General features: G+C 44.6%; 1 protein-coding gene across 3 annotated transcripts in view; it reads right to left on the bottom strand.

Moving 5' to 3' along the window:
• BICRAL (BRD4 interacting chromatin remodeling complex associated protein like) overlaps positions 1-26003 on the bottom strand; it is a 91257-nt gene that overhangs the window by 24469 nt on the left and 40785 nt on the right. For 2 of the 3 annotated variants that reach the window (XM_033217187.1, XM_033217186.1), the window contains 4 exons: positions 23317-23362; positions 22531-22579; positions 22372-22440; positions 15401-17080 (listed from right to left, as the gene is read on the bottom strand). In XM_033217187.1, the coding sequence (XP_033073078.1) occupies positions 15401-17080; positions 22372-22440; positions 22531-22579; positions 23317-23357 (1839 nt within the window). In that variant the 5' untranslated portion in view covers positions 23358-23362. Of the gene's footprint in view, positions 1-15400; positions 17081-22371; positions 22441-22530; positions 22580-23316; positions 23363-24146; positions 25063-26003 lie in introns of those variants that run through there. The other variant, XM_033217188.1, reaches the window with a different exon arrangement.

Genomic DNA, 26003 nt, shown 5'->3' with positions numbered 1-26003 from the left:
CTCTCTCCTCAGTCTGTTGCAATCTGGCTTCTGCACCTACCGTTCCACAGAAACAAGTCATACCAACCAGCAGCCTCCCAGTTGTTAAATCTATCAGAACGCCCACTCCTTCCCTTCCTTCTCAGTGTGCATCACTCTGTGGATCTTCTTTCCTGCCTGCAACATCCTCTTTTCTTAGCCTAAATGTTGAGGTGCAGTGGAGTTCTCTTTTGGCTATTTTCTTCTCTATCTATATGCTCTCCTTGGTCTATTTCCTCCACTCCCATTGCTTCAGTTGAAATTTATATGCTGGGCCGGGCGCGGTGGCTCAAGCCTGTAATCCCAGCATTTTGGGAGGCCGAGACGGGTGGATCATGAGGTCAGGAGATCGAGACCATCCTGGCTAACACGGTGAAACCCCGTCTCTACTAAAAAATACAAAAAACTAGCTGGGTGAGGTGGCGGGCGCCTGTAGTCCCAGCTACTCGGGAGGCTGAAGCAGGAGAATGGCGTAAACCCAGGAGGCGGAGCTTGCAGTGAGCTGAGATCCGGCCACTGCACTCCAGCCTGGGCGACAGAGGGAGACTCCGTCTCAAAAAAAAAAAAAAAAAGAAATTTATATGCTGGCCAGGCATGGTCGCTCACGCCTGTAATCTCAGCACTTTGGGAGGCTGAGGCGGGTGGATCACAGGTCAGGAGTTCAAGACCAGCATGACCAACATGATGAAACCCCGTCTCTACTAAAAATACAAAAAAAAAAAAAAAAAAAAAAAATTAGCCGGGTGTGGTGATGCGTGCCTGTAATCCCAGCTACTCAGGAGGCTAAGGCAGGAGAATTGCTTGAACCAGGCAGGAGGAGGTTGCAGTGAGCCGAGATCGCGCTACTGCACTCCAGCCTGGGCGACAGACTGAGACTCAGTCTCAAAAAAAAATAAAAATAAAAAAAAAAAAGAAAAAGAAATTTATATGCTGATCAATCCCAATCCCATTTCAGCTCATATTTCAGTGTTAAGCTTCAGCATATACAGCCACGTATCATATAATTTGGTTGTCCTACAGGTACCTCACACTTGACAAACATACCCTAAACTAAACTCGGTAACTTCCCTTCAAATCCAAATCTCTCCCCATTTCTCTAACTCAGTGAACCTGTGTGTCATTGTCAGAAACCTGTAAGTCATTCTTATTCTTCCACTCTGCCCAATCAATCACAAGTTCTATCTAACCTAGTTGTCTCAGATCCATTCATGTCTCGCCATCTTTCCTACACTGCTAGTGTAGGTCTACTTCATGCTTAGATTACAACACTGGCTCTTAATACGGCATCCAAGACCTGCATGGTTTGTGCTCACCTTTCCCACCAAACACCTCAGTCGCCTCACCTGAACGTGTTTTCCTTTCCCCACAGCACCTGGTCTCTTTTCTCTCTAGGCTCTGCACTTGCTGTTTCTATTTCACGGACCATTCTTCACCCAGATCCTCTCTGCCTGGGTAGCTCTCAGAGAACACCACCTCAAGGAAACCTTCCCTGAGCACCCCAACTGGGTTAGAGGCTCCTTTTCGGAGTCCGCACTCTGGACTACTCCTAGTAGCACACTTAAAATACTGTGTTGCCTGGGCGTCGTGGCTCACGTCTGTAATCCCAGCACTTTGGGAGGCCAAGGCGGGCAGATCATAAGGTGAGGAATTCAAGACCAGCCTGGCTCACACAGTGAAACCCCATCTCTACTAAAAATACAAAAAATTAGCCGGTCGTGGTGGCGGGCGCCTGTAGTCCCAGCTATTCTGGAGGCTGAGGCAGGAGAATGGCATGAACCCGGGAGGCGGAGCTTGCAGTGAGCCGAGATTGCACCACTGCACTCCAGCCTGGGTGACAGAGTGAGACTCCACTAAAAAAAACAAAAACAAAAACAAAACTGTGTTGTGACTGTTGGCTTATCTGTCTGGGATATACTGTTATATGTCTGGGGCTGGCATGTGGTAGGTACTCAGATATTGTTGGGTGAATGAATCAATGAAGAAAACATTTAACAAAGTAAGTGGTTACGTACCTAGTGGGGTGTACAGATAAAAAGTATAATAGGCAGGAAGGGACTGAAAAACCTTCATTTTTTCTAGGGACTTTGGGTGGGGCCCTGAAGGAGGGGAAGAATTTAAACAGGGAAGGAAAGGACATTCAATGTATACCCATCAATAAAGGCCTGAACACACCATGAGTCTGGCCTATTCATGGGAAAAACGGGACCAGCCTGGGGAAGTGGAAGGTTTCTAACTAGAGAACCTTGACTGCCAGGTCGGAGATTTGTGCTTTCTCCAGTGGGAATGAGAAGCTCCCTGATGATTTGGTTCAAATATTTTTTTTTTTTTTTGAGATGAAGTCTTGCTCTGTCGCCCAGGCTGGAGTGCAGTGGCCGGATCTCAGCTCACTGCAAGCTCCGCCTCCCGGGTTTATGCCATTCTCCTGCCTCAGCCTCCCGAGTAGCTGGGACTACAGGCACCAGCCACCTCGCCCGGCTAGCTTTTTGTATTTTTTAGTAGAGACGGGGTTTCACCGTGTTAGCCAGGATGGTCTCGAACTCCTGACCTCGTGATCCGCCCGTCTCGGCCTCCCAAAGTGCTGGGATTACAGGCTTGAGCCACCGCACCCGGCCTGGTTCAAATATTTCAGGAGAATTAATGTGGAAATCTGCCTTCTTTAGGAAGAGGACGAAGGCAGATTAATCACCTAGACAATTGCTGCAGCTCTCTAATTAGGAGGTGTTAGGGTTGCAATGGGCTTTGGAAATCAGGTAGCACAGTGCTTCTCTATCCTGGCTGCACTTTAAAATCACTTGGGGAGCTTTTGAAAAAATACTGATGCCTAAAGCCCTTTCTCCAGACTATTTAAGTCAGAATTTATGTGGGTGAGGCTCAGGCATCCATAGTTTTAAAAAGCTCCCCCAGTAATTCTATTGCACAGCTAGAGTTCCTCATTTTAGAAAAGACAAAACTAGGGTTCAGATAGTTTAAGATATAAGCTTAGCTCAGAAACCACTCGCTGGCAGGGTGGGACCTATGACTGAGCTGGGACTGCTGATTCACCTCCTGTTTTTCTGTCATATTCTAGTCTCTCTTTTTTTTTTTTTTTTTTGAGACGGAGTCTCACTCTATTGCCCAGGCTGGAGTGCAGTGGCCGGATCTCAGCTCACTGCAAGCTCCGCCTCTGGGGTTTACGCCATTCTCCTGCCTCAGCCTCCCGTGTAGCTGGGACTACAGGCGCCCACCACCTCGCCCGGCTAGTTTTTTGTATTTTTTAGTAGAGACGGGGTTTCACGGTGTTAGCCAGAATGATCTCGATCTCCTGACCTCGTGATCCACCCGTCTCGGCCTCCCAAAGTGCTGGGATTACAGGCTTGAGCCACCGCGCCCGACCTCTAGTCTCTCTTAAAGTCTACCTTAAGGTATGGATGTAGAAAAGGAGAAAAATGGGAAGTAGTGTGGTATAGACAACTAACAGGTAAAGTTCGCCTTTATGAGCAATTTGTCCAAGCTCTGAACCCCCATCTTCTCTGCTGTAATGTGGGAACAATGATGCTACATGTAGCTCCAACATAATTAGAAATAGTGTGTGGAGCCCCAGTACTGTCCTTGTCGTTGTTAATAGTATGATTAGTATTTTCATTGTTATTGGAGAGAATGGATAGGACACATTTTCAAATAATTTATTGGATTTGGTAATTCATTAAAGCAAGAAGAAAACAAGAACATCTAGATTTTTAAGTCCAGATGTCTGAAAATACAATGGTTCCACATAAGGTAGGCAGGCTGAGCTACAGGGGGGATAGGGAAGTAGGGAGGGGCAGAGCAGGACTAGAAACTTCAGTAAAAATTCAGAGTGATTGGCAGGGTGGTGTGGCTCACGCCTGTAATCCCAGCATTTTGGGAGGGTGAGACGGGAGGATCACAAGGTCAGGAGTTCAAGACCAGCCTGGCCAATATGGTGAAACCCCGTCTCTACTAAAAAATACAAAAATTAGCCAGGCATAGTCGTGCGCGCCTGTGGTCCCAGCTACTCAGGAGGCTGAGGCAGGAGAATCGCTTGAACCCAGGAGGCAGAGGTTGCAGTAAGCCAAGATAGTGCCACTACACTCCAGCCTGGCAACAAAGCGAGACTCTGTCTCAAAAAAAAAAAAAAAAAAAAATTCAGAGTGATCATTCAGGCACTCTCACATCCAAAGCATGGTAGGTACTATAGGTGATAAGGGCTCAGCTGCTGTCAATTTTTTTTTTTTTTTAAACAATGGAGTCTTGCTCTGTCCCCTAGGCTGGAGTGCAGTGGTGCGATCTCGGCCCACTGCAACTTCTGTCTCCTGGGTTCAAGCTATCTTGTGCCTCAGCCTCCTGAGTAGCTGGTATTATACAGGCATGCCCCACCACACCTGGCTAATTTTCGTATTTTTAGTAGAGACGAGGTTTCACCATGCTAGCCAGGCTGGTCTTAAACTTCTGACCTTTAGTGATCCGCCTGCCTTGGCCTCCCAAAGTGCTGGGATTACAGGTATGAGCCACTGTGCCCTGCCTGTTCTTAATAAGTTTTGAACCTATGAAATCCTTTAGTGATCCAAAGAGATTTGGGGTCAGGTGCGGTCTCTACTAAAAATACAAAATTAGCCAGGCACTGTGGTGGGTGCCTGAAATCCCAGCTACTAGGGGGTGCTGAGGCAGGAAAATCGCTTGAACTGGGAGGTGGAGGTTGGAGTAAACTGAGATTGCACCACTGCATGCCACCCTGGGCGACAAAGCAAGACTCCATCTCAAAAAACAAAAACAAAACAAAAATAAAGAGATTTGTCTGACTGTTGTGGCTCGTGCCTGTAATCCCACCTGTTTGGAAGGCTGAGGTGGAAGGATCACTTGAGCCCAGGAGTTCATCTTGGACAACATAGCAAGACCCCATCTCTAATAAAGAAATGATGGAGAGATTTGGACCTATACTAATTTGTTTACTTTTGTTTGATAGATTATTTTAAATTGTCTCCTTAGTAACTGACTTTTGAATTGTAATCCATTTACAAGAAAGTGTAAATCCTGTAAATTACTCTCTGCACAAAGAGACTTAGTTCACAGGCTCCTTCGAGAATGGCTGATTCCAGGTTTGAGGCAAGGTAATCTAAGGCAGTCCTACAGTGTCTTGTGACACAAAGCAAGGAAGTGTTCAGAGGAGGTGAAAACATGTCAAAAGTAAAGGAGCCAGCTCAAACAGGCTTCCATTGATCAAATCTGGGACAATTTAAGCATCAAAAAGAATGAGGAACGCAATACATTACAATATATTAAATACAGAAAGAATACACTAAATACAGAAAGAATACATGATCTCTTAGAGATAAGTGCTAAAATAAGACAGATGAACTGATATGATGGGTCAGCTTCAAAATCCACACCAGGCAGGGGCAAAGGCAGTGGGGGTGTGGATGAAACAAGAGCAGCCATGAGTGGTAAATACTCAAGCTGAGGGAGCATAGGGGCTTGTGACAATGCTTTGTCTACTTTGTGTTTAAAATTCCTCATAACAAAAAGTTCTAAAAAACAAACATAAAAAATCCTGGGCCAGGCCTGGTAGGTCACATCTATAATCTCAGCACTTTAGGAGGCTGAGGTGGGAAGATCGCTTGACCCCAGGAGTTAGAGCCAGCCTGGGTAACATAGCAAGACCCTGACTCTATTTTTTTAAATAATAATTTTAAAAATTCTAATAACAACGGTAATGATCCCTATGAGTTCACAGTGCTACTCAAAAAAAATGGGAAGGAGAGGAAGAAAAAGCTCTTTTTTTTTTTGAGACAGAGTCTTACTCTGTTGCCCAGGCTGGAGTGCTGGAATGTAGTGGCACGATCTCGGCTCACTGTAATCTCCGCCTCCCAAGTTCAAGTGATTCTCCTGCCTCAGCCTCCCAAGTAGCTGGGACTACAGGCACATGCCACCACACCTGGCTAATTTTTGTAGTTTTAGTAGAGACGGGGTTTCAAGACCAGGCTGGTTTTGAACTCCTGACCTCAGGTAATCCGTTATTTATTTATTTTTTTGAGACAGAGTCTCGCTCTGTCACCCAGGCTGGAGTGCAGTGGCGCAATCTCAGCTCACTGCAACCTCTGCCTCCCAGGTTCAAGTGATTCTCCTGCCTCAGCCTCCCAAGTAGCTGGGATTATAGGCATGTGCCACCACACCCAGATAATTTTTGTATTTTTAGTAGAGATGGGGTTTTGCCATGTTGGCCTGGCAGGTCTCAAACTCCTGACCTCAAGTGATCTGCCCGCCTCTGCCTCCCAAAGTGCAGGGATTACAGATGTGAGCCACTGTGCCTGGCCAAAAAAGCTCTTCTTTCTGGTAAAATCCCAGGCAATAAATATAGATAGGATACTACAATTATAAAATCATCATTTTGTGACTATCAATATAATATTCAGGTGAGGGGCATCAAAGGGTGAGAGGCTGAGAAACACAATAGTCACACGGTCTCAAAGCACTATCCTGGAGATCGTTTCTTCTTTACGAAGGGAACAAGACAGCTTTGAGAACCTTGTGGAGAAATCTGGGAGAAGCCACTTAACCAAGTGCCCACACTCAGCATCACCACGAATGGGACAAACCAACATGTGTCTTGCCCAAACCATTTAGCCTGATGAAGTCGAGTCATGAGGAAATGTAATTCCAGTCAGACAAGTCCAGTCAGACAAGGCCACTCTAGAAGACAACTGATCAGGGGCCGCACGGTGGCTCACGCCTGTAATCCCAGCACTTTGGGAGGCCGAGGTGGGCAGATCACGCGGTAGGGAGACCATCCTGGCTAACACGGTGAAACCCTGTCTCTATTAAAAATACAAAAAATGGCCGGGCGCGGTGGCTCAAACCTGTAATCCCAGCACTTTGGGAGGCCGAGACGGGCGGATCACGAGGTCAGGAGATCAAGACCATCCTGGCTAACACGGTGAAACCCCATCTCTACTAAAAATGCAAAAAACTAGCCGGGCGAGGTGGTGGGCGCCTGTAGTCCCAGCTACTCCGGAGGCTGAGGCAGGAGAATGGCATAAACCCGGGAGGCGGAGCTTGCAGTGAGCTGAGATCCGGCCACTGCACTCCAGCCTGGGCAACAGAGCAAGACTCCGTCTCAAAAAAAAAAAAAACACACACACACACACACACACACACACAAAATTAGCCGGGCGTGGTGGCGGGCGCCTGTAGTCCCAGCGACTTGGGAGACTGAGGCAGGAGAATGGCGTGAACCCGGGAGGCGGAGCTTGCAGTGAGCCGAGATCGCGCCACTGCACTCCAGCTTGGGCGACAGAGCAAGACTCTGTCTCAAAAAAAATAAAGAAGACAACTGATCAGGACTGTTACAGACTAAAGAGATGTGATAACTACATGAAATCAGTGCTCTCTGGATTCTAAAGTGAAAAACTGTTTTTGTAAAGAGTGTTACTGGGCCAAATGGAAGAAATTTGATATAATTGTATTAAAAGGTCCTTGTTCCTAGGAGACATCTGCTGAAGTATTTAGGGATAAAAAGTTGTGACGTTTGCAGAGTACTTTCAAATGGTTAAGAGAAAAAAGTATATAAATAAAGTATAAATGTGTGTGTGTGCATACACATAGAGAAAGATTACAGACATTTAGCACCAATAAAGCAAATACTGCAAAACAGAAATGACTGGTGATACCACGTGAATGTATTCACTGTACTCTTCCAACTTGTCCATGGGTTTGAAAGTTTTCCCAATACAAAGTGAGGAAGGAACTTAAGCTCACACCATAAAAGCTGGTTTCACTGGTTGCCTGATGGCAGCTCGGTGGCTGGGGAACGAGACTAGGAGGGAAACTCTTCATCGTAGTATACATCTTTCTGTACCATTTGAGTTTTCTTTCTGTTTTGAGATGGAGTCTTGCTCTGTCACCCAGGCTGGATTGCAGCGGCGCAGTCTTGGCTCACTGCAACCTCTGCTTCCCAGGTTCAAGCAATTCTCCTGTCTCAGCCTCCAGAGTAGTTGGGACTACAGGCGCCTGCCACCACATCTGGCTAATTTTTGGATATTTAGTAGAGAGAGGGTTTCACCTTGTTGGTCAGGCTGGTTGGTCTTGAACTCCTGACCTCAGGTGATCTACCTGCTTTGGCCTCCCAAAGTGCTGGGATTACAGACGTGAGCCACCATGCCCGGCCCCATTTGATTTTTTGAACCAAGTTGATTTATTATCTATATTAAAAACAATATTATATTTATATTTAAAAACATAGTCATCTCTAACATTAACCATTTATAGTATCAAAACCCGCTGACTTACATTTCCACAAACATACAAACACCAAAAGCCTGTGGTAATTATATTTCTGTTTGTTACAACATTCTATAAAGTAATTTACATAGAAATATTACACAGAAAAACTGGGTGCGGTGGCTTACACCTGTAACCCTAGCACTTTGGAAGGCTAAGGTGGGCAGATCACCTGAGGTCAGGAGTTTGAGACCAGCCTGGCCAACATGGCGAAACTCTGTCTCTACTAAAAATACAAAAAAATTAGCCAGGTGTGGTGGCACACGCCTGTAGTCCCAGTGACTTGGGAGGCTGAGGCAGGAGAATTGCTTGAACCCAGGAGGTGGAGGTTGCAGTGAGGCGAGATAGTGTCACTGCACTCTAGCCTGGGTGACAGAGCTAGACTCCATCTCAAAAAAAAAAAAAAGAAAAAAGAAAAAGAAAAGAAATATTACACAGAAACTACACAGAAACTACCAGGCACAGTGTCTCACGCCTGTAATCACAGCACTCTGGGAGGCTGAGGTGGGTGGATCACTAGGTCAGGAGTTTGAGACCAGCCTGACCAACATGGTGAAACCCTGTCTCTACTAAAAATACAAAAATTAGCTGGGTGTGGTGGTGCGTGCCTGTAACCTCAGCTACTCAGGAGCCTGCTTGAACCTGGGAGGCAGAGGTTGCAGTGAGCTGAGATTGCGCCACTGCACTCCAGCCTGGGCAACAGAGTGAGACGCCATCTCAAAAAAAAAAAAAGAAAAAAGAAAAAAGAAACTACACAGAAACACAGAAAGAAAAGAATTTCTGTGTTTCTGGGTGTCCCAGGAATGTAAATGGTAGCTGACCTAAATACTACTATTTCAACTAATTCTGTACCCAAGGCTATGTTCCTTAATTTTAATAAACCTGGGGTTTCACTTGTTCCTGAAAACTTATAAGCAGAAATACACTTGAACAATTGAAATAGTGCAACTGACCTAGTTCCCAATGCTTTTTGGCATAAAAAGTCAGCTGCTTTGAAATGCTAGTGTAGGCTTCTTTTTACCTTTGAATAACTGAAACTTTTGGGAGTCAGAAAGAAAGAGGTGTTTTTCTCCCCCCCGCCTTTGAAGCATTATTTATTATATAGCAAAGAAGAAAAGGAAATGACCATGCTATGGATGATTGCTTAATTAATTATAACAAACATAAAGCTGATGAATACAAATATAAAATGATCCTCAAGTTCTATCATTAAGTGAAAACATCTATAGCGTGTTGCAGATAAGTATGTGTATGCACTACGTGTGCTTGTCTATGCAGAGGATAGCTCTGGGGGAATACAAAGAACCTACAAACAGTGAGGCTTCTGGAAGGAAACTGGAGGTTGGGGAAAGACTTGCTTTTCACTCTAAACTACTTTGGAACTGTTTTACATTCTTACTACGTTTTTTGTTTCTTTATGTTTGTTTGTTTGTTTTCTGAGACAGGGTCTCGCTCTGTCACCCAGGCTGTAGTGCAGTGGTGCAATCACCCTCACTGCAGCCTTGACCTTCCCGGTCTCAGATGGTCCACCTCAGCCTCCCAAGTAGCTGGGATTACAGGCGCACACTACCACGCCCACCTAATTTTTGTATTTTTTGTAGAGACAGTGTTTCGCCATGTTACCTAGGCTGGTCTGGAGCTCCTGAGCTCATGCAATCTGCCCCCCTTGCTTGCTGGGAAGTGCTGGGATTACAGGCATAAGCCACTGCAACCAGCCCCAAGTAACTTTTGAACACAGTATGTTGACTGTAAACACTTAGGCTAAAGACAGAACTGTAAACCAATAGTAAAGTGTAATTAATAGGTTTTTTTTTTTTTTTTACAATGGTGAAAAACATGGATTAGCAATTCTAAGACTATTTTCTGTATATTCTAGGATTGAACAAATAAGTAAACATGGTGGAGCTGGCTTTCTCACTGTTAGAAAAGGGAGTTACAGGCCAGGTGTGGTGGCTCACGCCTGTAATCCCAGCACTTTGAGAGGTTGAGGTGGGTGGATCACCAGTGGTCAGGAGTTTGAGACCAGCCTTGCCAACATGGTAAAACCCTGTCTCTACTAAAAATATAAAAATTAGCCAGTTGTGGTAGCACATGCCCGTAATCCCAGCTACCTGGGAGGCTGAGGCAGGAGAATCGCTTGAACCTGGGAGGCGGAGGTTGCAGTGAGCAGAGATTGCGCCATTGCACTCCAGCCTGGGCGACAGAGTGAGACTTTGACTCCAAAAAAAAAAAAGGGGTCGGGGAAAGGGAGTTACAAATATGGAAAAGAGAGAAACTTGGATGAATTCTGTAGTTATGGATTAGAATTAGAACTATCAATATGAACTCACAGCTTTTAATATAGATTCACGGAAATGTAAATAGCTATAGGTGTTGGGTGTATAAACATACATATTTCCCAACTGAAATGACCTTAGTAGCAATGAACACACATAATGCTCAGATCTTGGTTTCTAAATATTGTTCTTCACTAGAAGGAACAAACCTTCTTAAAAAAATAGTTGATGCTAGGGCAGGAGCAGGGAAATTAAAAGATAAACACAGAACATTTGTTTTGCCAGAAATTGAAAGAAGTGCTCAAAAAATGATGGAAACATGTCAGAAGGATGAGCAGCCAATTTGGAGGGGCACCCACTTGCCAAATGTGGGTAGACTTGAGCATTAAAATAAATTATTATAACAGTTTATAACCTACTAATTATAATAATAATCTAAGAATTCACACATAAAGAAAAAGGTAAAGGGAAGAAAAGGAAAAGCTGTTCCTTAAATTAGAATGCCAATAGTAAGTCTAGAACAAATGAAGGAATCAGAAAGTCTCTATTTGGAGGCCATCATAGTAATAGCTCTGTAATTACTGATTCAATCAGAAATCATCAATGGAAACTTAAATTATCATGTGAAAGTTTGATGAGAAACTGGATGCCTACAGAGTTTCAAATTATCTTCTGGAAGATTCTAATTAATGACAAAAGGAAAAACAGTGGAGAAACCTGAAAGACACCATGTTAAGCAAGTGTTCAAGGTGAAATCACCAGTAATAGGACAAATCCACATCCTGAGCACTGAGGACACCTCACTTCTGTGGCAATCCTGTTAAAAATGTACTGAATCTAATCATGAGGAAGCATCAGAGAAACCCAAATTGAGAGACATTATAGAAAATAATTGGTTTGGCTGGGCACGGTGGGTCATGCCTATAATCCCAGCACTCAAGGAGGCCGAGTCAGGCAGATCACCTGAGGTTGGGAGTTCGAGACCAGCCTGGCCAACATGGAGAAACCATATCTCTACTAAAAATACAAAATTAGCCAGGCCTGGTGGCGCATGCCTGTAATCCCAGCTACTCGGGAGGCTGTGGCAGAAGAATCGCTTGAAACTGCAAGGCAGAGGTTGCGATGAGCTGAGATTGCGCCATTGCACTCCAGCCTAGGCAACAAGAGCAAAACTCTGTCTCAAAATAATAACAACAACAACAACAACAACAATAATAATAATTGGTTTGCACTCTTCAAAAATATTAATAGCATGAAAGACAAAGAACGACTGAGGAACTGTTGCAGATTTTAAAATCTGACAGTGAAATGAGATAGCGATTCTGGGTGGATCCTGGACCATAAAAACCAAAACAAACTGGGAGGCTGAGGTGGGCAGATCACCTGAGGTCAGGAGTTTGAAACCAGCCTGGCCAACATGGAGAAACCCTGTCTATATTAAAAATACAAAAACTAGCAGGGTTGGGTGGCAGGCAGCTGTAATCCCAGTTACTCAGGAGGCTGAGGCAGGAGAATTGCTTGAACCCAGGAGGTGGTGGTTGCAGTGAGCCGAGATCGTACCACTGCACTCTAGCCTGGGCGACAGACTGAGACTCTGTCTCGAAAACAAACAAAACAAAACAAAACAAAACAAAGCTGCATGCAGGGGCGAGCCTGTAGTTCCAGCTACTCAGGAGGCTGAGGCGGGAGGATTGCTTGAGTTCTAGAGTCTAGCTTGGGCCGGGCGCAGTGGCTCACGCCTGTAATCCCAGCACTTTGGGAGGCCGAGGCGGGCGGATCATGAGGTCAGGAGATCGAGACCATCCTGACTAACATGGTGAAACCCTGTTTCTACTAAAAATACGAAAAATTAGACGGGCGAGGTGGCGGGCACCTGTAGTCCCAGCTACTCGGGAGGCTGAGGCAGAAGAATGATGTGAACCCGGGAGGTGGAGCTTGCAGGGAGCTGAGATCGTGTCACTGCACTCCAGCCTGGGAGACAGAGTGAGATTCCGCTTCAAAAAAAAAAAAGAGAGTCTAGCCTGGGTAACATAGCAAGATCCCATCTCTAAAGAAAAAACACTAAGACACCAAAACCAAAACCAAATAATTTGTTTTCTCTTGAGCTCTCAGGGACATTACTGGGGAACTGACTAAATCTGAGTAAGGTCTGCAGATTAGTTATAGTATTTTAATAATGCTGATTTCTTAATTTTGATTACTGTACTGTGGTTATATAGGAGAATGCCCCTGTTTTTACAAATACACATTGAGGTAATTAGGAGTCAAGTAGCATCAGCATCCAGTCTATAATTTACTCTGAAAAGTGTGTGTGTGTGTGTGTGTGTCTGTGTGTCTGTGTGTTTGTATATGAGAGAGACAGAGAGAGACAAAGGGAGAGAAAAGATTTGGGGAATCTTGGTGAAGGGTATGTGAGAATTCTTTGTAGTATCTTGTAACTTTAACTTTTCTGTAAGTCTGATATTATTTCAAACACACACACACATACCCCTTTGATATCTTTGATACCAAAACAAATAAACTGAACATCCTTAATCATAAGTAATTTTTGTTTCCTTAGGATTCTTAGTGAAATTAGTAAGTCAAAGGTATATGGTTTAAAAAATTGATACATATTTATATATAAATACATATGTGTATATATATATATATAAAATCTTTGAGATGGAGTCTCACTCAGTCTGTTGCCCAGGCAGGAGTGCAGTGGCATGATCTTGGCTCACTGCAACCTCCACCTCCTAGGTCCAAGTGATTCTCTTGCCTCAGCCTCCTAAGTAGCTGGGACTACAGGTGTGTGCCACCACACCCAGCTAATTTTTATATTTTTAGTAGAGACAGGGTTTCACCATGTCAGTCAGGATGGTCTTGAACTCCTGACCTCAAGCGATCTGCCCACCTCGGCCTCCCAAAGTGCTGGGATTACAGGCATGAACCACAGCTCCTGGCTGATATATATATTTAAAAGATTGATATTGGCTGAGCACAGTGGCAAATGCCTATAATCCCAACACTTTGGGAGGTGGAGGCGGGCAGATCGCTGGAGCCCAGGAGTTTGAGACCAGCCTGGGCAACATGGTGAAACCCTGCCTATCAAAAAAAACCCACAAAAATTAGTTGGGCATGGTGGCTCGCACCTGTGTTCCCAGCTACTTGGGAGGCTGAGGCGGAGGGAACGCTTGAGCCTGGGAGGCGGAGGCTGCAGTGAGCTGAGATTTCGCCACTTCATGCTAGCCTGGGCAACAGAGTGAGACTGTCTCAAAAAAAAAAAAAAAGATTTTGAAATATGTTGATATATACAAACAGAAGTTTTTGAATCCTTCTGAATATGGAGGAGGACAAAGGCAGGGGAAATGCAGGACTGAGGGGTGGAAGGTAGGGTATGGCATGGGTCCTCCCAGATGAGAAGAAGAGGAGCTGGAACTATGGAGCATGCTCAGAATGAGTGGGAATCAAAAGATGGAGCCGTCGAAGGATCAGTAGATGACAGTGAAGGAGTAAAGCTCATGACCACTTGAGATTCTTTTCAGAAACATAATCCTTATGTGGTTTACCAATTGCCCACAGTAATTAACCTGCATAACAGTATAGTAAGAGCAGGCTCAGGTCAGGTACTTGGTCAAATGAGAGTGCCTCGGTTTCTCCCTTTATGTGCTTCCCTCTGCTGCAGGCCAGTTACCCACTATAGAGTCACGCTGAGTCCCTGAGCCTTTCCTGTCGGCAACCACGAAGCAGCTACCACATCTTCAACAAGTCCATAGTCACATGTCCTAGTAGCCTGCTATATAATGTAAGTAAATAATCTAAAATAAGCTTTCATTTTAAATGCCCATAATGAATTTAATTAAGTATAAATACAGGCTCCTATTGAGTATTTGCTATTTGCCAAGGTCTGTGTCTAAATGCTTTGTTTAGAGTATCTCATTTCACCCTCCTGATAACTCCATGGGATGGCAGTATCATTATCCCCATTTCACTGTTGGAGACAATTAAGTCTAGAGCAGTAAGTTAACTTTTTCCATGTCATAAAGCTTAGATTCAAACTCAAGAGTCTAACTCCAGAGTCTCCACTCTACAATGGATTAAAAAATTTAAGAAGAAAAAAGGTCGGGTGTGGTGGCCTGTAATCCCAGCACTTTCGGAGGCCAAGGCCAGGGGATTTCTTGAGCCCAGGAGTTCAAGACCAGCCTGGGCAACATGGCAAAACTCCAAATCTACAAAAAATACAAAAAACTAGTTAAGTGTGCTGGTAGGTGCTTGTAGTCCCAGCTACCTGGGAGGCTGAGATGGGAAGATCATCTGAGCCTAGAAGGTTGAGGCTGCAGTGAGCCATGACTGTGCCACTGGCCTCCAGCCTAGGCAACAGAGTAAGACCCCCTACCCCCGTCCCCTGGCAAAAAAGACAATCAAGAAAAAAGATAACCGGTCATAAGTGTAAAAAAAAAATTTTTTTTTTTTTGAGACTCACTCTATCACCCAGTGCAGTGGTACAATCATGGCTCACTGCAGCCTCAACCTCCCATGCTCAAGCTATTCTTCTGCCTCAAGCTCCAGAGTAGCTGGGACTACAGGTGTGCACCACCACACTCAGCTAATTTTTAAATTTTTGGTATAGGCAGGGTCTCACTATGTTGCCCAGGCTGGCCTCGAACTATTGGGTTCAAGTGATCCTCCAGCCTCGGCTTCCCAAACTGTTGGGATTACAGGCATGAGCCACTACACCTGGCCTAAAATTTTTAAGAAATTGGGAGTCTAGGATGAAAATTATATTCTAGTAAATACACATCTCATTTTCCACTCTATAATCAGCCAAATATTTGTTTGGGAAAGGGCATTACCTGGCAGAAGAATTGTTGCTGGGTTCCTGCTCCAGGTGTGTTACTGAAGGTGCTGGTACACTTGGAAGAAGAAACTGGAAGACGATGAGACACACTGACTGGTACTGGAGTCCTGCTCGGCTGCGTCAGCTGATCTCCCGTAAAGTTTGATCCTGATGAACCAGACTGAACTGCAGACCCAAGGCTAGGATGGGCAGTGCTGGCTGAGCTGACAGCAGGGAACCGACTAGGTCCTGACATGCTTGTCACTGAGGGCATGGTCGTGAAGCCAGGTCTTCCTTGGGAAACACTGCTCTGCCCAGGTGACAGGTGTAATACGGTTGGGGACGCCTGCTGCAAGGGCATCTGTCCACCCACAAGCTGAGGAGAGGCATGATTGGCTATCACTGGACTTCCAGAGGCAGCAAATGTCTGCCCAGACACTAAGTGGACGGCAGTATTCTGGTTGTTAAGCATCTGTCCAGAATATGGTTGGTTGGTCCTGAGCATGTTGGAAGAGTTTCTGTTCAACATGACATGCTCTGAGGCCACTTGGCCAGAAATGAGCTGAGAGGGTTGAGTCTGAAGAAGTTGCCCATTTATAGTCTGGACGTGGTGTACCGAGTTGGAACTGACAGAAAGGCTTGTAGGTATGAGGAACTGACTTTGGGGTGCGTGAGGTTGGCCCATGGGGGAATGAATAACAATACTGCCCCCAGCGCTGCTCACTGCCTGTGAGGTGACTGGCTTTCTTGTGTTCTGTTGGTTTACAATGTTCACAGACATGTGTGGACCAACTACTGAGCCCTGGGGTGAGCTTGCAGAAGCAAAAGAGATCCCTTGTTGTACGTGGTGCTGCTGAATTCCCAAATTGTTCACATTGTATGTATTTTGCTGACCCATCTGGATAGGCTTTGGCTGTATATTAATTGGGACTTTATTTGAATTTGGTGCAAGACCCCTTTGTATGATGATGTTATGCACAGGTAAAGATGTTTGAAAATTTGTGCTGTTAAATGGAACAGTAACAGGCTGTGCTACTGGACTGGAACTGGAGTTCCCAAACAAGGAGTTGCCATTAGGAGTCTGTCTATGAACCAGGAGCCCTCCACTCACATTTGATGGGGCTTGCTGCCCGCTGCCCTTTAATATGATTTGAGATCCATCTAGGTTATTAATAGTCATCATGGAAGGATGATTACCAAATGACCCAATTAATTGTATTTGACCAGAACCACTAATCTGACTGCTATTAGACAAATGCTGGCTGGGAACACTGATCCCCACATGTTGCATAAAGCCATGTTGTACACCCACTGTATTGCTTGCAAACGATGCTCCAACAGGCACATGCGTCACCCCTATAGGCTGCAGCGTCTGACCTGAGTAATTAGAAACATTAGAAGCCTGAGTAAAGGATGCTGATGAAGAAGGATGAAGCTGAGCTTGTGCAAACTGTTGGCTTGAACCTATACTGGCATCCAAATATGCCTCTTCTGCCAATGTCTGTTCAGTGATATTGGCCTCTTGCAAGGATTTCTGAAGAATGTCAAAAGGTTGGTCCTCAGTGAGATCAGGAAGAGGAGAAGACTCGAGTTCATCTTCAAGAAACTGGAGGCTACTTGAAAGTGGCAGTCCATCACTGGGCCCTTCTCCAAGCTGGTTGCTTACACCTTTGAGGGATGACTTAGGATCAGCATTCTAAAAAAATAAACAGTATGTTACATGGTATATGTAACCTTTGAAAAGGATGTATAAAAATTAATCTTGAACATGAATAAAGCATAACAGTCTGCTTTTCAGGCACAACTCTCTAAACTGCTCACCTTATTCTGATATTTTATTTCCATAGTAATGATGCTTGACATTATGTTTATAAGCATATGCATCCATCATGCTGGTAAATTACTTTATAGAGAACAGATGGATAATGCAGACATACTGAGGACTACTTAGAGCTTAGCTTCATTTTTTTGAGATACTGCCACAGACTTTATTGACTTATCAGTTTATTTTTTGATCTGGGGTCTCGTTCTTTTGACCAGGCTGGAGTGCAGTGGCCCAATAATAACTCGCTGCTGCTGTGAACTCCTGGGTTCATGAGATCCTCCCACCTCGGCCTCCTGAGTAGCTGGGACTACAGGTGTGCCCCACCACACCCAGCTATATTTTTTTGTTTTTTGTTTTTAGAGATGGGGTTTCACCATCTTGCCCAGGCTGGTCTTGAACTCCTGCATGCAAGTAATCCTCCTGCTTCGGCCTCCCAAAGTGCTGGGATTACAGGCGTCAGGCACCATCCCCGGCCTCAGAGCATTTTCGATATTTCTACTACACTGACACGATGCAAAAAAAGTTGCCAATAAATACATATTGAATGAAGCAATTTGAAAAGATAGAATTAATACTCACATGGAAGTAGGAGAGTTGCTAAATAAAAATCATGAATGTTGAGGGATAGGCTAAATAACTACTTTATGGGCTTAGTGGCATCATATGTAGTGATTATTTATTCAAAATGAATGTCAGAAATGCTACTGATTCACAAGCCTTACAGGAGATCAGTGTTGTGACAGATATATGTTGCATGATATGATCTTATGTACCTTACACACACGCGACCATTAAAAAGAACTGTCCATCCCAAGGACTTTCTGAACACCATTCCATTTTATAGGTGAAGAAAATACAGGTCCTGCTGATAGTAAGTTAATATTTACTAAGCACCATACCAAGTGATTTCAACAGTCTAGTCAACTAATCTTAACCACCCTCTCAGGTAATTCCATTGTTATTCTGGTTTCGTAAATGAGGAAACTGGCCAGGCGCGGTGGCTCACACCTGTTAATCCCAGCACTTTGGGAGGCCGAGGCGGGTGGATCACCTGAGGCTGGGAGTTCGAGACCAGCCTGACCAACATGGAGAAACCCTGTCTCTACTAAAAATACAAAATTAGCTGGGCATGGTGGCGCATGCCTGTAATCCCAGCTACTCAGGAGGCTGAGAGAGGAGAATCGCTTGAACCTGGGAGGCGGAGGTTGCGGTGAGCCAAGATTGTGCCATTGCACTCCAGCCTGTGCAACAAGAGCGAAACTTTGTCTCAAAAAAAAAAAAAAAAAAAAGAGGAAATTGACCCTCACAGAGATTTAGTGATATATCTAAGGTTACACGGCTAATAAGTGGTAGGGCAAGGATTCAACCTCGGGCAGTTCAACTTCTGACTACCATCCACAGCAGAACAAAGCAACTATAAAGAGTAAGGGAACCTAAGGCTCAAACACAGTAATCTCAATATAGTCTCCAGGCAGGACACCCCAATCCCCCAGGTCAGGTTTCTTGCCTAGATGCTTCTAGAGGTTAAGAACATGGAGGTTGGGCGCAGTAGCTCACGCCTGTAATCTGAGCACTTTGGGAGGCCGAGGCGGGTGGATCACTTGAAGTCCAGAGTTCAAGACCAGCCTGGCCAACTGGGTGAAATCCCGTCTCTACTAAAAATAGGAGGTGGAGGTTGCAGTGAGCCGAGATTACACCACCGCACTTCAGCCTGGGCAACAGAGCGAGACTCTGTCTCAAAAACAAAAGAACATGAGTTCCAGAGCCTGGCGGCTTGGGTTAGAATCCTAGCTCTGCAACTCATGGCTCTGTACTATTTGGCGAAGTAACTTAACCTTTCTGTGCTTTACTTTCCTCATCTCTAAAATATGTATCTTTTCTTTTTTTTTCCCCAAGACAGAGTCTCACTGTGTCACCCATGCTGGAGTGCAGTGGTCCGATCTCAGCTCACTGCAACTTCCGCCTCCCAAGTTCAAGCAATTCTGTCTGCCTCAGTCTCCCAAGTAGCTGGGATTACAGGTGCCCACGACCACACCCATTTAATTTTTGTATTTTTTAGTAGAGACAGGGTTTCGCCATGTAGGCCAGGCTGGTCTTGAACTCCTGACCTTAGGTGATCCACCTACCTCGGCCTTTCAAAGTGTTGGGATTACGGGTGTGAGCCACCGTACCTGGCCAAAATATGTATCTTAATAGAACCACTTCATGGAATCATTGTGAAGATTAAATGAGGTTAATACATGTTCTGGGTTTCTTTTTTTTTTTTTTGAGACGGAGTCTTGCTCTGTCGCCCAGGCTGGAGTTCAGTGGCTGCCATCTCGGCTCACTGCAAGCTCTGCCTCCCGGGTTCACGCCATTCTCCTGCCTCAGCCTCCCGAGTAGCTGGGACTATAGGTGCCCACCACCACGCCTGGCTAATTTTTTGTATTTTTAGTAGAGACGGGGTTTCACTGTGTTAGCCAGGATGGTCTTGATCTCCTGACCTCGTGATCCGCCTGCCTCGGCCTCCCAAAGTGCTGGGATTAAAGGCGTGAGCCACTGCACCCAGCCAATTTTTTTTGTTTTTTGTTTTTGAGATGGAGTCTTGCACTGTCACCCCGGCTGGAGTGCAGTGGTGTGATCTTGGCTCACTGCAACCTCCGCCTCCGGAGGTTCAAGCAATTATCCTGCCTCAGCCTCCTGAGAAGATTAAATTACAGGCACACACCACCATATCCGTCTAAGTTTTTGTATTTTTAGTAGAGATGGGGTTTCACCATGTTGGCCAGGCTGGTCTCAAACTCCTGACGTCGTGATCCACCTGCTTCAGCATCCCAAAGTGTTGGGATTACAGGCGTGAGCCACCGTGCCTGGCCACTGGTCTAATTTTTAAATTTTTTGTAGAGATGGGGTCTCACTATGTTGGTTGGTCTCAAACTCCTGAGGTCAAGTAATTCTCCTGTCTTGGCCTCCTAAAATGGTGGGATTACAGGCATGGGCCACCATGTCTGCCTGAGGTTAATATATGTTAAGCTCTTAATGCCAAGCACATACTAAATGGTCAAGTGTTACTTATTATCTTTTATTTTCTCATTTAAGATGAAAACAACTTATAAGTAACTATGAATTAAGAATAATTTCCTCAAAGATTATTATGTAACAAGGTTCAAAACATTCTAATATGACTTTCTCAGGTTGTAACATTTCTGAGTCATTTTAGAAAGAATGTTGAGGCCAGGTGCAGTGGCTCACGCTTGTATTGGGGTGGGGATCACTTGAGGTCAGGAATTCAAGACCATCATGGCCAACATGGAGAAACGCCATCTCTACTAAAAATACAAAAATTAGCTGGTGTGGTGGTGGGCATCTGTAACCCCAGCTACTAGGGAAGCTGAAGCAGGAGAATCGCTTGAACCCAGGAGGCAGAGGCTGCAGTGAGCCGAGATCGTGCCACTGCACTCCAGCCTAGGCAAGAGAGCAAGATTCCATCTCAAAAAAAGAAAGAAAGTTGAAAGCTTAGAAAAATGGCAAAGTGGATATATAGCTTGCCTTTTTATTATTTAAAAGACAACCTCATATAGCTTGTCTTTTTATTGTTTATTATTTATTTTATTTGTATTTATTTATTTATTTTTGAGACAGAGTCTCGCTATGTGGCTGGGCTTGAGTGTAATGGCACGATCTCGGCTCACTGCAAGCTCCATCTCCCAGGTTCACGCCATTCTCCTGCCTCAGCCTCCCAAGTAGCTGGGACTACAGGTGCCCGCCACCACACCCAGCTGATTTTTTATATTTTTAGTAGAGATGGGGTTTCACCATGTTAACCAGGATGGTCTCGATCTCCTGACCTCGTGATCTGCCGGCCTCATCCTCCCAAAGTGCTGGGATTACAGGAGTGAGCCACTGCGCTCGGCCTATTTATTTATTTTTTTGAGACGGAGTTTTGCTCTGTTGCCCAGGCTGGAGTGCAATGGCACGATCTCGGCTCACTGCATCCTTCGCCTCCTGGGTTTAAGCAATTCTCTGCCCCAGTCTCCCGAGTAGCTGGGATTACAGGCACCCACCACCATGCCCGGCTGATTTTTTTTGTATTTTTAGTAGAGATGTGGTTTCACCATCTTGGCCAGGCTGATCTTGAACTCCTGACCTCGTGATCCACCTGCCTTGGCATCCCAAAGTGTTGAGATTACAGGTGTGAGCCATTGCGCCTGGCCTATTTTATTTTTTAAAAATAAGAGACAGGGTCTTGCTATGTTGCCCAGGCTGGTCTTGAACTCCCGAGCTCAAACGATTCTCCCACCTTGGCCTCCCAAAGTAATCTCCCTCACACCTGAGATTACAGGTGTGAGCTACTACACCTGGCCATATAGCTTGTCTTAATTTACTATGTTACAAGTAGAAAATGTCTACATAATTCAATAGATTTTCTTCCTATATAAATTACAACAGGCTGGGCACAGTGGCTCACACCTGTAATTCCAACATTTTGGGAGGCCAAGGTAGGTGGATTGCTTGAGCTTGAGAGCTCAAGACCAGCCGGGCTAACACGGAGAAACTCTATCTCTATTAAAAATACAAAAATTAGGCCGGGCGCGGTGGCTCAAGCCTGTAATCCCAGCACTTTGGGAGGCTGAGACGGGCGGATCACGAGGTCAGGAGATCGAGACCATCCTGGCTAACACGGTGAAACCCCGTCTCTACTAAAAATACAAAAACTAGCCGGGCGAGGCGGCGGGCGCCTGTAGTCCCAGCTACTCGGGAGGCTGAGGCAGGAGAATGGCGTAAACCCGGGAGGCGGAGCTTGCAGTGAGCTGAGATCCGGCCACTGCACTCCAGTCCGGGCGACAGAGCGAGACTCCGCCTCAAAAAAAAAAAAAAAAAAAACAAAAATTAGCCCGTCTGGTGGCACGTGCCTGTAGTCACAGCTATTCGGGAGGCTGAGGTGCGAGGATTGCTTCAGCCTGGAAGGTCGAGGCTGCAGTGAGCTGTGATCGCACCACTGCACTCCAGCCTGGGTGACAGAGTGAGGCTCTATCTCAAAATAAATAAATAAAATAAAATAAAATAAATTACAACAGACAAGGTAAGGATTCTCATGATACAAAGGCAGTTAAAGGCTCAATTCACATGGCATCAATGAGATAGAAACCATTTAATCACTGCATTTAGTTTCCAATACTCACACTAGAGTTGGCGAAAATTGAATTTGAATTGGCTGCAGAATATCCTGCATTAGTCAAGTCATCATTGCTCTGCAAAGATACAAATTCAATAGGTGGTTACTACTTTAACTGTAAAGCAGAAACAAAATAGATGTCTGTGGTGTGCTACGCATTACTTACAGATTTATTACTAGGTCCATGTAGAAAATAGTTCAATGCTTGTGGGTCTCTAGAAAAGAGAGGAAAAAAAGAGATAAAACAACAAACAAATACACTATCTATATTTAGAACTCATTTTTACTAGAGTAGAAAGAAAATGACTACCTGAGTAAAATCCTCTCCCTATTTTAAAACAATTAGTAGTTTTAAAAATTTTTATCTTGTTTTTGTTTTGATATTGTGCCATTTCCTATTATTATTCATTTTTCCCTCCTGGGATTTATTAGGAAATAAATTTAACAAATAATTACTTGCTGGGTGCAGTGGCTCATGCCTGTAATCCCAGCACTTTGGAAGGCTAAGGCAGGAGGATCACTTGAGTCTAGGAGTTGGAGACCCGCCTATACAACATGGCAAAACCCTGTCTCTCCAAAAAAAAAAAAAAGAAAAAGAAAAAAAAAAAAATTAGCCAGGCATGGTGGTGCGTGCCTGTAGTCCCAGATAGTTGGCAGGCTGAGGTGGGAGGATCGTGTGGGCCTGGGAGGTAGAGGCTACAGTGAGCTGAGACTGTGCTGCTGCATTTCAGCCTGGGTGACAGAGACCCTGTCTCAAAAGGAAAAAAAAAAAAGAATTACTGAATTACAGCCCCTATGTTAATCAAGTCTCTTTGTTTCTCTACTAAACCTATGATTATTATTTAATTTTTATTTAAAATACCTACGAGGTGTTAATACGCTATTAGGTTGTTTTAGTGTTCAGCAAACCTCACACATTTGATTTACCCGGGTTTCAGAATAAGCATCTTACCCAATAAGATCAAGGAGACACGAGTCATCATCATCATCCATGACAACTATAAAGAAAAGGGAGAGGAAAACAGGTTTCAGTAAAGCAGATTAAAGGCAGTAGTATCAATGCAATATAAACATATGCCTTACACTTTTCTGGATAAATAACTGTAATTCATGTGAGTTTTCCTTGGCTTATTATTAATGTAATTTTTGAGAGATAAAATATTCAATTTAAACTTTTTATTGAAAACAAACCCTTAACTTGTAAGTCGAAAAAGAATCTAGACAAATCAAAGATAGTTGGCAGCAACTTCCCTCACATGCAGATTCCCCCAAGGGGCTATAAACCATGAATAGTAACTTCCTCAAAATGTACAATAAACAAGGGGAGAAATAATACTTATGTTTTAGAAAAGATCTCATACACATAGAGGTCTTTTAATTTTGTGACTCAATGTCCCTAAACGTGGTGAACAATCTACATTTTTTGCCACATTCTGGCTATCTTTAGGAAGATAGGAAAATGGTTCTTCCTGCATTTACAGAGAGAAGAGGGGGCACCCTAGCTGCAGGCAGTCTCTGCAGGCTCTGGCCCGCAGGTCCTGCGTTCTCCCTCTGCAGCACCACCACCCCTGTTCAACTCCAAACAATCTACATCCTAACACTAGAATTCTTAAAGTAGAGAATCTCAACCAAAAAGTTCACCCCACCTCCAGGCCCTGAGATCCCCCTCTCCCCAGCCAGCGACAGCGTCAAGCTTAGCCAGTGAAATGACTATGCTTCGGCTGAACAACAACAACTGCACAGATTCCAAGAGCAGCTCTCCCCACAGACTGGGAAACTTACACTAGCGATCCGACACCTGGCAACACCGCTTCACGCCCATTTTGAGCCATGCGTGGAATAATTTACATCACGGAATGCCAGGGCCAAGAGTTCTGGAGCAGTTGGAAAGGGCAGTTGTGAACAGCAGTTGGACGGAGGAATGAAATCCTGAAGAGATGCCCAGAAGAGGGACACGCCCGAAGAAGGCAGAAAGGACAGTCTCTACTAAATGTTTTTCCTCTGTTAAACTGCATCTCTTCTCCAATTCCCTCAGACTTCCCACTCTAACAGTCACAAGGCCAAACTAATATAAAATGTACTCCTGCTACACGGAAGGTAACTTGCTTTCCTCAGGAAGAGTCTGGAAGTGGTAAGTACCCCCACTGGGATCTGCCAGGGATCTTCCCCTTGGCGGGTGAATTCGTCCAGCTGCTGAATGATCTGGGAGATTACAAACCCTGTAGAATCCAATGGAGAGGAGAAATGGTGGTTGAGAAAGGAGGAAGAAGAAGTGGGAAAAGATACCAAAAGGTGACTCCCAAGGCTGAAACTGACAAGGGCAGCTGGCTAAGTGAAACCTGCTTTTTAGAACTCAGACTTGGAGTTACTCACGGGCACACTGGCATGACTATACTACCATAACGTGACTGTGGAAGGAGTGAAGATGGGACAGAAAGAAAAGCAGGAAAATGATCATCACATAGATACAGAGAAATCTGTGTGAAAGTCTTCCCTTAAATCCTGACGACATTTAGTGAGATAAAATTGTATTAACCATGGCTCATCAGCATACCATAGGCTTGTCTCTCAGGCATCACAATCATATGGAATAAATTAGCCAATTATGACATACATTAAGCCTATAAAGAAGATATTACTTTTTTAACATGACCACTTAAATTGAATTCCCCTGTATCCTTTGTGAATTCGTTTTTTTAAAGTGTCTGTCTCTGTAACAAACTAATTAATAAAAATGTAAGTGAAAAATAGTCTATACCAAAGAAAAACACTTCCACGACTCTCCCAGCTTCCCTCCTTACTTGACACACTTGCCTAAGTCCTCTACTTGATAAGGTGCCCTAAGGGTTAAACAAGCCCTGAGGCAGGAAGTCAACACCAGTCACTCCACTGAGGTGTTACTACCACCAGCACTTGCAAGCACAGAGAACATCTGCTACCCCTAAGTTCAGAATGACAAACTACTCCTTGAGTAATGCAAACAGAACAATTTTATAATATTGAATGAGATTAAAAGCCATTGTGCAATCTTCTCTACCAAACAAAACAGGGGGTCAAACACTTGGCTTGAAAGAAGGCTCCCTGGGGATATCTACCCCCAATCAGCAGCATCAGGAACTTCCAGACAGGCCTTCTCCTCTGGTCCCAGTAGGTACAACTCTAGGAGCCTTTACAGTCAGGGGCACCCTGAGAATTCTTTTTAAAGGGCCACACTCTTTTCTCACCTTAAAATGGTTTCAAATTAAAAGAGATGACCCCTTAGTCCTGTATTCTCTAGCTTCAAATAATGCCAAAATGTAGTCATAATATAGCCTAATCCAGGGGTTCCTTTCACCAGATGACCTACGGTCCATTAAAACAAATTTAGCAAAGCAAAACTGTAAAACTTGACTATGATTTTAAAATGAGAAGATAGGCCAGGCACAGTGGCACATGCCTGTAATCCCAGCATTTTGGGAGGCTGAGGTGAGTGGATCACTTGAGGTCAGGAGTTCGAGACCAGCCTGGCCCAGGTGGGTTTAGTAGAGAAACCCATCTCTACTAAAAATACAAAAAATTAGCCAGGTGTGGTGGCACATGCCTGTAGTCTCAGCTACTTGGGAGGCTGAGGCAGCAAAAGTGCTTGAACCTGGGAGGCAG

This window comes from Trachypithecus francoisi, unplaced genomic scaffold (assembly GCF_009764315.1).
Source record: "Trachypithecus francoisi isolate TF-2019V2 unplaced genomic scaffold, Tfra_2.0 Lachesis_group10, whole genome shotgun sequence".
In the NCBI taxonomy this organism is placed as follows: domain Eukaryota; kingdom Metazoa; phylum Chordata; class Mammalia; order Primates; family Cercopithecidae; genus Trachypithecus; species Trachypithecus francoisi.
The sequence above is the reverse complement of the archived record's forward strand: the minus strand, read 5'-3'. Positions and strand labels throughout refer to the sequence as shown.